Raw genomic sequence first — 12,969 nt, forward strand, 5'->3', positions numbered from 1 at the left:
CTGTCCTTCAGTGTAACGTGGCATGTCAGAAGATCAGTCATAATTTGTGTCATACATTTCTGTCCCTCGCCCTGGGGGAAGATCGGCAAAATTTCCACTTTGTTTGAGGGCTGGTGGAATATTCTTGTCACAAAAATGTCTCACCACCACACCCATTAAAGTCTAGCTGATAGCTCATAATGGCAGACAGCAGAGAAATGTTAAAACAGAAGACTAGTTAGATGGCATTTTAAATTCTGACGTCATCATCCATCTTTTCCTTCACGTTTCAAGTGAAACTGACATAAAATAGACAACATAGAAAATGCCTAATGAATATACCGGTACAGTTTATGTCTCATATGTAATTTGCAAGATGGCCTCTTGAATTCTGTATGTAATGAATGATTTGGTTTGAATGAAAACAAAGAGCTTGGTTCACTGTCTGCAGACATCTGACTGCATCTAAACCTGAGCAGGATAATAAAATGGCTCTCTCGTAAAACAGCAATGAGAATACACCCTAATAGAATTATGTATATGCATTTCATCATGTAAATATCTATGAAGGATGAAACACCTGTTTGATATACTCAGCTTCCACGATTTATAGTCTGTGGATTGTATGGACCCTTTCAAGAGAGTTCCATTATCAGCATCATAGTTGGCCCCACAAGACTTCCGTTTTAACATTCCATATGTTATCTTAATGCAGAGGAAGTAGATTGGGGCCCAAATAGAACGTTCAAGCATTGTTTTTGTTTACCTTGTTGAAAGGGTCTATACTGAGGATTCGAGTAAAATAAGTGTTTCCCATGTGGGGTAGGGTGCATCAAGTGCCCCTTTTTCCCTCAAAAACTCTTCTATGGTGAATAATATTATGCCATTTGATGAATAAACACTAAATATGAAGTTTGGTGAAGATTGATAATGATCTATGGGTACCACAATGCACCTTTATTTTGACAATATTTCATATTTTATGGCCGATTTTGGTTATTTTCCAATAATCTTCTTTACACTACATTTAAACATTCAATTAATGACATATCTAGCTTCTGTTTACAAAAAACAGAACAGCTGCATGCATTTTGAAACATTTAATTCAATACATGTATGTCTAATTTTTACATTTGTTGGTGAACATTGTACATTTTCCTTAGCACATTATCCGCATTGAGCACTAACTCCTTTCCTTAGCATCTCTAATTTTCAAAAACTCTGCAGTTGGAATTAAATTTATGATAACATATCAACACAAACTAAACTATTTGGAACATAATTATACAGTCTTTAGTAGTTGTGTCAAACACCATTGCAGCAATTGCATCAGTACACTACCAATCTGCCAAAAGCTGCCCGTATGTTCTCAGCAATGTTTCTTCCAGTCTCACCCTTGCCAACTTCCTGAAGTGGCATCACACTCAAAAGTTTTGTGCCATGTTCACCTGACAACAACACAGCACATCATTCCTCCTTATGGTAAGGCTCCTCTAATGTGCCTAGTTTTTCATCCCAATCTAATGCCATGTTATTGGGAGGACTCTAGGATTCCTCAATGTCTTCTGAGATTTTTAAGCATGGTTTTCAATCAAACCTGTCCAGGCTGGCATATGAGAGAGAAAACTTGTCCAATCTCCACTATTTCACATAAATAGTGATGACATTGATGATGATATTTTGCCCCTCTTCATAACAGAAATGACATCAGGATGGGCAGCAAAATCATGGGACAAAGTTTTGGGTCTTCAGTTTTCCTTGTCCTGCGATGTGGTATAACTGAATTGAGCCTTGAAAGTCAGGATCAACTTGAGAAGAAGTTTCTGGAACTGGACAATTTTCGACCTCCTCAACAATATCACTGCTTACTATTTCTTTTGGAGATTTTCTCAGCTCCTCCTTCTCCCTTCTCCTCCTTTCTTGTTCTTCTCTCATATATTTCCTTTTATGTTTGCCTTGAGATAGCACATCTGCTCCTGACCAACATGCCTTGCCTGTCTTCATGGACTCTAGAAAAGCCCTATCTTCTTCATCTCTGAACTTTTCTGCTTCATGGTGCCACAACTGGCAGGTCTTTGACAGAAACTCTTGGTGTTCTTTAAATTGGTTACTGGTTTCTCTACTCACTTCTGGAATCTTTGACATTTCCTTGGCCTTATTATACAGATTCTTTAGAAAATTTAGACAGTTGTCATATTCCTTGATCAGTTTATCTGCCTTTAGGTAAAATGGCAGTATTTGGTCAAACACATACTCTGCGGCTTCTTGGTTGACTGATGATTGTTTACCTTTGCATTCAATTTTGATAAAGCTGTACATGCACTTCAGCACATCAACACTGAATGGAAGCTCCTCTCAAAATGAAAGTATCTTCAGTTATATGGGAATCCCCAAGCCAAGGCACAATAGTTTTTGACTTGGTATTCATCTTAGCACCGGCAAGTTAATGCTCACCTTTGTTGCTCGACTGCTTGATTTAAGTAAAACGTTTGCCATAAATAAAGCAATATTTTTTAGTTCATGACATGAAGTTTCAATATTTGATATACCAACACTCTCTTAATGACATTTGGCAACCTAGCTCTGCACTTTTCAGCATGGACTCTGCATCTCCCATGACTACAAGGCTTGTACCAACATGTAGTTAAATGGCGAAAATGGCCAAAATCCGCCTAAAATCATGATAATTCAATGCATTTGTGGTACCCCTAGACAAAGTTTAATCTTTCTAAGATTTCACAGATATACTCTGTGCATGAAATGGAATATGGAAAACCACCATAGAAATTGCAGAAAGGATTTGAGGGGCATTTGATGCACCCTAATGTGGGGTCATCTTTTGTGTGGGTACTCCTGAGAGTAATATGGCCTGCGACCCTGCAGAGTGCCTCACCTCTGCAGCAAACTGCTTGCCATTGATGGTGTGTTCAGAGCCGGGCAGCAGGCTGGGGGCGCCCCAGTGGAGGTGCATCTGGTCGGCCGAATAGCGGTTGGGCAGGCTGGTGACGTACATCCTGGAGGGCAGGGACAGCTGCACTGTGGTAAGGAAATGACACGCCATCCTTGATACACACTCTGCAGATGGATCAGGACATGCCACAGAGATAAGGACACAACCATCTAAAACTATCTCAATTCAAAGAGAAACCGTCAGATCAATAGATCGCTTAAGTTCAATTCAGTCAATACAACTGAATAGTGTTAATCCTTAAAGGCTATAATTAAAGCATCGTTCATTTGGCAGGAAATGCCCCGGAATGATATTTCCACACATTGTCAGCACTTTACATCAACATAATTAAATGTTTCTCAGCAGGGAATCTTAATTGGTGTTCCAATCAGAAAGACGAAATAGAGTAAAAATACTGCATGCATCTCCTGTGTGTAAATAGTTTCAGCATATGAGAAGCATCCACAAATACTTCATCCAGTGTTCTCACTCTCAGTCAGGGCAAGCTGAAAGCTCATCGCCCTGTCGGGAATTATGACAAGATTTTCGCACAGCTTTTAAAACCTGTCAGATTACAGGACAGGAATACCTGGGGAAAAAATATAAGCTTCAGGATGCAGGCATACGGTTCTGAAAATAATGTGCAAGACTGAGGTTTATATGTAGTCTGCTGCTGCTGGTACAGGCATGCTGTTCGGCCAACCATGAACCACTGAAGACGGTGTGAAAGGTCTCTATGTAGTCCTGTCCACTACTGTCTGAACAGGTATGTGCTTCTGTCAGACTGCGTACCAACTGACAAATTAGTACAAGAAGAGGTGTGCATGTAGTCTGATGCTGTTGGTATGTAGCCTGGAAAATCCAGACCCTGGTAATCTAGAAAGATTAAGGGTCTGGCCACGAACAATGTAATGGCCCAACTCTCTCAAATCTCACTACACGCAATTGGATAGACCAATGTTTACTCTGAATGATTCCGGACTTCGACGCAATTGGATAACACTACGATCAATGTTCCCAACATTGCAGCACTGTCGTCATCAGTTTAGCTCGCCTCTGGCCCGCCTATATCAGATACGATTTGATTGGTTCCACGGGATGCAAGGGGTAAAAGTAACGTGCATCATTGCTCATTGCCAGAGTGTCTCACAGAAACAATTCCATTGTGCTCTTTTGCGAGAACTCTGAATTTCCAGGGTAGTTCGTATGTGCTTCTGTCAGACTTGGTGAGGATACTGTGAGAGGTTTGTCTGCAGTCCACTGTGGGCACTGGTACTGTATGTGGTTCTGTGTACCTGCTGAAGAGAGGGACAGGTGAGAGGTCTGTCTGTAGTCCACTGGACAGAGGTACAATATGCAGCTCTGTTAGACTGTGGACTCAATGAGACAGACTCTTCACGTGCATCCATTCAACAGTTAGCGTTAGCGCTAGTGCCAGCCCCAGCACCACAACAAGCCCAGTGGCAGCCACTGACCTGCCTCTGACAACCCACCAGTAGCATGCAACCCTGAGGAGATTTACTGCATTTACTGAAGTTGAGGTATCAAAGGCACAATTACATAACGCTAATCAGCTCAGATTAAAATCTAGCGCTCTAGAGTAGGCTACACACACACAACCAAGAATAGCCATCAAACGCTTCGTTCCCCACAATGCGCCTGAGAACATGTTAATAGCCTCTAACAAAATCAGCAGATGAAAAGACGTCAGTCACTGTAAAAAAGAGAAAGTGTAATTAAATAATTACCACAGGAATGTTCCTGAGTGGGAAGGAATCAATCGTTCAACGACCACACGCAACTACACTATGCACCTCAACATGGTCAATGGTTACACATGCTGCATGCTTGAGGTCTAGATGCCTCAAGGCTGAAGGCATTGTTCGTGCTGGCTGGCTGCCCCCTCTCAGCCTTCGTCACTCCTAACAAGGGACCCATCCAACAGGACAAGCACGGCCCATCCTATCATTATGATACGCAGCACTACACCAAGGCCAGGGCACATACTGGACGTTGGCCCTGTAATGAGATACACATAAATCAGGCAACGGCAAAATTTTCTCAGAGATCCTCCACATACGTGTGCACTGACACACACCATGTTTATGTCTGTGTTAGGGTAATAGGCCCTAATTATACACTTCTCACCAAACACCAGCGCTAAGAATACAGCGAGGAGTGACCACAGTCTCATGATGAGGAGCTTGGTTGTGAAGTGCGCTACGTGACGCTACCTGGGGAACGGCTGATGACTGCAGCAGCCTGGATGCTTCCAAGACCAAACATGCACAGCGCTTGCGTTGTTTGCGTACATGGGCAGCGATCATAATAAGAGGGCGAGTGCAGAAAATTGCTGTGGTTAAGGAGAGAAGGGGGATGAAAAAGAGCCTCCTGTCATTTTCTTCGTGTTGACCCAGAAATTAAAAGATCACCCTAATTCTAGATTGTCTTCGATTTTCATCAAATATGAAATATTTGTTCTTCAGGAGGATTATTTTCAATGCACGGGGTTGTGATTACAATAAACTATATCCAGACTTCAAAAAGGATTACAAAGGGATTGTGCCCATACTTTGGATCATAAACTCCAGAATTACAGGGTGAAACTGAAATAGTCAGTCGTTTGGTAATGTCTTCCTCTACAGACTTTAACAGGTGCCAGTGTTCCATTGTCTGTAGGTGGGATGAAAGGAGTCTCAAAAGAGCACCTTGCATAAATCTTAATAAATCTTTCTCTTGAGCAGCCATAGATGGTTCTCTTTCATGTCTGTCCTGAGACAGACAACATACGTAAGCTACAAGCGTGATATCCTATGCTCTCTTCATTTTACGCTGGGATTACTGCTCCAAACGGGACACATGGTGGATATGCCACTGGGAGAACAGCTGTGAAAGTAAAGTGACACGAACATCAAAACCTTCAAAGAGTCGCAGAAAAAGTGAGTCACTTGATTAGTGAGGCATCTTACACTTGCACTTGTGCACATATACACACACACACACACACGCACCCACATACTAGTGTACTGACAGTCGGTCAGCCCCAGTTAAATTTCCAAACCAGCCATTTCCAGTTGCTTTAGATAAAGCATCTGCAACATATCAGTCACCCTTTCATTTCACTGTTACATAATACGTAGTATGCCATGTGCCGTGCAGCTTACCTGAGTGTCCGTTGTTGCTGAGGGTAAGCTGTTCATTCCGGGAGAGGTTGTAGTTCCGTAGCTCAATTGGTGCCAGGTTAGGTTCGTACCTCAGGAGAGGAGTCTGGAAATCGATGGGGGACTGGAACGCCCCTCCACAGAAGGGGTAGTGTTTGGCCCAGTGATGCTCCCCATCCGGACCTGCACAAGATGGAGAAAGTATGTACACTTTACGTACACGGTCTGCCTACAGACTTTATAGATGGTTTGCTGAAATTCATCAACAAACCCAGCCTTCAACCCCAAAAATGAATTGTTGTTAAGACAGTTTGTACATAATCTGAGCACCCCTCTACTCTCTACAGAGCCTCCAGAGCAGCCGAAGTTACTGATAGCCCTTCCTGTAGGGTCCGTATTGTGGCCCTGCCAACGGCTTTACTTCTGGACAACCAACCTGAACCTTTGTCTTTCTGAAACACTCTGAACTCTCCCTGAACTTGAGTGATGCTGTGGCCCTGTCTGCTCCAGATGTACCCTTTAGTAAAGAAAGGCTTCGAGATGTTTAATTACTCTATTATACGGCTGGTTACGAGAAAGGGCGCACCCACCAATCATGAGCTGTAGTTTTCTAGAGCAGCACACTCTGGGGAGAGAGAGAGGCAGCGCCTACGGAGACGTTCACCTTAGGAGCAGCACATGAGCATACAATGCTGTCTGCACACACACAGCGTCACAGCTGAGAGTGTGTGTGTGTGTGTGTGTGTGTGTGTGTGTGTGTGTGTGTGTGTGTGCGGCTAGAGAAGCGCCAAGTGAGCTGCAAGGGGGCTACCACACGTTGCCTGTTCAGCGGTCGCGTCACTAGGCCTCAAGCGTTTGAAGAAGAACAGCCTGCTATTTGCAGAGCAAGTCCAAGGCAGACCGGGACCGTGCCGGGCCCCTTTCTAAATTAGAGGTTTGCACAACAACGTGTGGAACCTAAAAAAAGAGTGCTGGTATGTGCAGGGTGACCTATTTCTCTGTCGCACTCCAAGAGGTGGTCTTCCGCTGAGAGCAGGCAAGGATCCGCTCACTACACCAGATGCTTGTCAACGCCCACCATCATTGCCTTGGCAACACGTGATTGACAGGCCGCTCTGGTGCTGAAAGGCACTGGAACACACACACATCCAGAGGCACACACATCCAGAGCAAAATGTCTGGACTTCCTGCAGTCCTCTGTAGCGGAGCTGGGCACTGCAGTTGGGGGAGGCAGAGAAGGATGTAAATAGGCTTTTCAGAGATTTCACTAATCCTATGAATTTCATGACTGTTCTTAGAGTGCAGACCACTGAGAAACCTCACAAGGCAAACACAGCCAAATCCAAACAAATCTCTTTATTGTGAGAACACATAAAAAGGGCAGTAGAGGTCTTCTTTTACACTACTGACAAGCTTGTTGGTTGGTTTTTACATGCAAACAGATGATCCAAAGACCAATTTAATGAGCATGTGATTAATTTGGAGCTGTGTGAAAATGACTGTCATGCCTCTGTTTACAGAGTATAATTAAACATAACATGACAAAAAAACAACGGTTTGAAATAACCCCAAACAGTATTTGTTTATTTTCTACTGCATTTATCCCACTCTAATTCAAATGTAAAATTCCATGACTTTTCCCTGACTTTCCGTGACAAAAAAAATATTTCCATGACCTACTATATAATGAATGGTACAATACATCGACCAAAGATTTGAGAGCAGCTATGTAGCGTTGAAAAATCTTTTTTTTGACTTTTTTAGGGAGGTCAGGAGATGAATAAATAGGCATCGAATAAAAAAGTTGGGCTAACCACAACTACACTAATCCTGTGTGGAAATATATGCTATTGGTATTCATGTATTTTGGCAAGTGAATTTTAAACTGCTAAAATTCCATGATATTCCATGACTTTTCCACAAAAATTGATAAACTTCCCTGACTTTCCATGTCTGGAATAGACTTTCCAAAATGTCATGACATTCCAGAAATTCCATGGATCCCTGAAAGGTTTCTTCCTTGGTATAAATGATTTTTACTCAGCCTTGCCCCAATGTTTGACTCTTAATTAAATGCTGAATCTTTCAGTTGGTGTGACCCCAGACAACTGACCACCAGTCACTTTTTTATGCAGCCCTTTCCACTGCCACCAAAAACCCCCATTAAAAATGCACAAATGGAGGTTTTGTACACCAGACATGATTTCACTTTTATGACATTTTCTAATTCCTTTCAGTGAATAATTCACAGGAAATGCATGGATTCCAGTTGGATAAACAACTGGGACAGGGTTCCATGCATTTCTAAAGGAGAATTCTGAATTGACCTTGTATTGAATCTGATCCCCTTATCATACCTGTTAATTCCCTTCCAAAATCTCGTTTAGCTTTTCAGTACTTGGTAAAGTCCCTGCCCCAACACAAATTCAAGATGTCATCACACATACATACAGCACACTGCTTGCTACAGTAAACCTCCTCTACATACTTGCTGCAAGATACTGTCTGTATAAATCCGTCTTGTACTGCCCACTCCCTCCCCGCCCACACACACATCTTCACTGTCCCAAACTACCAGTGCTTTTTCAAAGTTCTCAATGTCTCGTTTTAAATGTCAGGGCCCTCGAAGTCTACCAATGAAGTGTGGAGATACATTGAGCCTCATAAATGGGTGTAAAACAGTGATTTACACTATTGAAAAACCACTATGTTGGTAGCATCGGCTAACTAGCGCCAGATTTTGGAGTGCAGGGGACAAGCCGAGATGGGCTATGAGACATACGTTCACACTCGGTATCATGTTTCAATACACTTTAGGTCAATATCACACCGGAATTCTCCTTTAAGAAGGCATGTCTTCTGTTATGAAATGTACTGCAGTGTGTGTGTGTGTGTGTGTGTGTATGCGTGCGCAGACATGGGCAGTATTTCAATTATATGTATTTAAAATACTGTTACGACCCGGTAGGTCTTTGTGTGGTGGCTCCGCCCCTATTGTGCTACTGCTATCTTGTCTGTCTCCTACAGGCTGCTGAGTACAGAGGTGACGCCTCCTGAAGTTAATTGTCTTGGCCATAAGAGGGCCGGCTCTGGCATCATGTCGCTCTCTCTCTCATTTCTCTGGCCTGCTCTGATGGGAGAGCTTGTTGGGAGCTGCCTTGACTCGCTGCCCTTCTGGGGATCTCGCCTCCTTCTGTGTCTCCGTCGCATTATGTTTAGTGTATTCATCTACCCCTAGACACACATTGCACAACATTTTACTTTTGTACCTAAACTGACGTTCTGTACTTTTATGTTAATAAATATCCTTTAAAACGTTACGCTAAAGTGTGGTCACCCCTATGTTGAGTCTGCCTTGAGCCAAGCGGTCTTAACAATACGTATTTAATTACTTTAGCGTATTTTGTCATTTGTATTTTGCAGGATTGGAAAAACTCAAATGTAGTTTGTAACAAAATACTTTGAGGGATTGTATTTGAGTATTTCAACTACTTAAATACTTCTCAAATAAGCCAAAATGTCATCACTCAATTAAATATACTACCCGCTATAACCATGACAATAGGCAATGTTTATCATAAAGCCAAAGGCCAGAATCTTGGTGAATCTGGTTTTAAGAATAGGCTGGGTGCCTGGAGATATACCTTGGGCAATTCCCAATATTCAACTGTAAAGTTGACCTAAACATTTCATTACCTTTTTGGAAGAAAAGCATGAAATGTTTACCCATTTTCCATTTTTCTTGCTGTGATATGCCACATTGTGACCAACTTAAAAATGTTAGATCCAACTTTCTTCTATTACGATCCCCTCTGAACATTTGTAAAGTTGAAACAAATGAAAAGAAAAGTAAATTGTGGGACCCAAAATGGTCAACTTTATCACCCTTCTGTAAGGACAACATGGGGTGTAAACCCAATTTGTTTATGTCAATTTTTGTCACCCTGTAGACAACTTAAAGCCCCTTAGAACCCCTTAGAACATGTCGATAGAAATTAAAAAAAGTAACTAGGAGCTTGAAAACGATACAGATAAGATACTGAGGGAAAATATTAGGACCACGGCATTTGACCCCATGACCTTGAGTACCTAATAGCCAGTGTTGCCACAGTTACCTTGAAAAAAGTAATCTGATTACTGATTACTCCTTAAAAGAGTAACTTAGTTACTTTACTGATTACTTGATTTTAAAAGTAACTAAGTTAGATTACAAGTTACTTTATTAGTTACTTTCAGCAGCTGCCGACAACACCCCCACCGCCTCAACATAAAAGTGATAATCGGTTTTGCCAATCCTCACTATACTGGAAGTGCATTTTAACAGTAATGCCAACAATGTAGCCTATAGCAGACATCCCAACCTAACCTACTTACAGTAGATACTGAAATTCAGATGTTTGTTCAATAATGTCTAGTCAGTACACCAAATAAGGACGGCCTATTGATAGAAATTGTGATAGTAAAATATGTAGATTTTGGTAGTTTGGCCTTTTTATCAGGGGCGTAGCCAGAATTATTTTATAGGGGGGGCCAGCTGGGTCCAGACTTTTTATTGGGGTGGCACTTGGAAAATCAAACTAGTATATGAAAACTACTCAAAAAGTTTTGGAGATTAGGATAGCCTGTTTTAATAATGTCAATAAATTGTGCAAGTCCCGCCCCTTCCGTTTGCCTTCATGGGACCTATCTTTAAAAAAAAATTGAACGGCAGTCTATGGCGAAAAAGAAATTATTTTCTGGTCCCGGTTGACTTGTGCCTTGAATTACCCATATGATGTTTGTCAATTTTATGTTGATTGTTCATGTAAAGACATTTGCAGTTTGTTTCGTAACTACTGAATTACAACATTGAAAGATCCACTACAAACCCATCAGTCGCGCTAGTGACATTAGCTCATTCACAGCCATACTAGATTAGGGTGACCAGATTTCTCGGACCTAAAACCGGGACACTTTGTGCGTGACTGCGTTTAATTAATGTGAACATGCGACAGACACAGAATTTTTTCGTTAAGCCCAAAATGTATTAAATATTGTTGTGTAAATGCACAGTTCTGTGCACTTTCAGTCAGAGAATAGGGCCTGTCCTGCACTTTACCTCAAACACGCGTGCAAAGTCTGTTGTCTCCTAAACATATTCCTCCCCCGTTTTCCAGACATATGAAAACATTTTACTCACAGCCAGGGGTTATTTTGAGAATGATGACATTCTCTTCAGCACTGTCGTAGTTCTAGCTATAGCGTATAGCCTAACCTTTTAAATGAGGCAGATATGAAGAGGCATTGCAACAATGTTTACAGAGATACATTTTAACATTGGCTGCAGATTATGCAGACTGCTGACTGACATGCACACACACACACACACACACACATTATCGAAATCATACGCCAAACGCTTTAGGCTATTAAGGTTTTGCAACTACGTCATAATGTCATGTGACCGTTTGTTTACAGCTAGAGTGGTAAGCAAGAATGGTAGGCAAGGCACTGCAGAGTGGTAAGCAAGCCTACAACAGTCGGGTTGCATAGGCTACACATAGTTACAAATAGCTTCAAAATTGAAATTTTAATATCAAATATTGACCGGGATGCCTTACCACTTGTGTAGGCCCTAACAGTTGGTTTTACAATAAGAAGCAAAAAAGCGACGAATCGACCGTTTAGCCTACCTATCCCTCGGGTTGTGGAGGATGATCGTTAGCAGCTGTGAAGTCTTTTATTCTCAAGATAGCCTAATGGTGTAGCCTACTGTCTCACGAAGCGTAGGCTAAAATACTACTATCTACAGTCATCCAAAAAATGAATTGCCAGAGATAGGCTATGAAGGAAAAAGTGCAGCATTTTAAACATGGCAAGATTATTTTTACCGAACAGTTTGTTCTAATTTGTCTCGTGAAATTCGTGCTTGTGGACATCAATCACCTATCTTCTGTCCTTCTATTTCAAGTTATCATGAGTGTCATTTGATTATATAATCACAACAAATGCTAATAAATGAAAACAGAATAGGCTTATGTGCTATAGGCTAACGTTATAGGTCAGGCTAACTCCATTATGTCAAAATAAACTGATTTGATCCTAATTGTTTTAGCGATCACACACAACAACAACACAGCAACCTCAAACACCACTGTTGAACCTAGACTACTGCTTCAGTCATGTAAGAAATAAGCAGTTTATGAATTATCTTTACCTGTTTAATCAAGTCCACATGACCAAAATAACATATTTAAAGGCTGAGCTAGCATAACAGCCTAATATAGGCGATGCTGCAATGGATAACTAATAAAAAAGTTTCATACAATTAATGAACTTTATCACTCACATTCTGAGTTTTCTGGGTTGTTATATATCCATGCAGATCGCCTTCGAATAAGCCATCGCTGTTATATGATATAATATGTTACAGGATTCATGACTAACGCCATTTATGTTACATGATGCTGACTGACTCTGGCTATAACAGTAGGCTACCGTTTTAACGTCTGCTGAGTCTACTGCCTACCAAGACCTGTCGCTGTTCAGTTGAAGTTAAATGATCAAATATTGTTTGATTTTGTGTCAGCTTTCAGAAGGAAGTCATGTTCCTTTCTGGTCAAATTTCACAGCTTCTAAGAAAGGCTATTGTCTTCGTGTAAACCGAGTTTTGAACAGAGAAAAAAAGTTAGGCTACCATTAGGCTACATGCAGGTTCTCCCATAACGTCATCATACAGATCAATGCACCAAATCAGGGCGATTTTAGCGAAACAACGTTCCTGTGACAGGCTATCAAATATTGAACAGTGGGATAACGTTTCATCATCACCTTTATTGATGCCTGAAATGTTGACATAGCTGAAATACATAGATGTAGCCTACTGAGAGGCAGCTGCAG

General features: G+C 41.5%; 1 protein-coding gene across 2 annotated transcripts in view; it reads right to left on the reverse strand.

The window, feature by feature from the left end:
* ca12 (carbonic anhydrase XII) overlaps window positions 1–12,969 on the reverse strand; it is a 35,369-nt gene that overhangs the window by 8,345 nt on the left and 14,055 nt on the right. Inside the window, exons 3-4 of one of the 2 annotated variants that reach the window (XM_048257747.1) lie at window positions 6,094–6,273; window positions 2,873–3,054 (exon numbers count right to left, since the gene is read on the reverse strand). In XM_048257747.1, coding sequence (XP_048113704.1) covers window positions 2,873–3,054; window positions 6,094–6,273 — 362 coding nt within the window. The remainder of the gene's footprint in view (window positions 1–2,872; window positions 3,055–6,093; window positions 6,274–12,969) is intronic. The other variant, XM_048257748.1, reaches the window with a different exon arrangement.

This window comes from Alosa alosa, chromosome 11 (assembly GCF_017589495.1).
Source record: "Alosa alosa isolate M-15738 ecotype Scorff River chromosome 11, AALO_Geno_1.1, whole genome shotgun sequence".
NCBI classification, from domain to species: Eukaryota; Metazoa; Chordata; class Actinopteri; order Clupeiformes; family Clupeidae; genus Alosa; species Alosa alosa.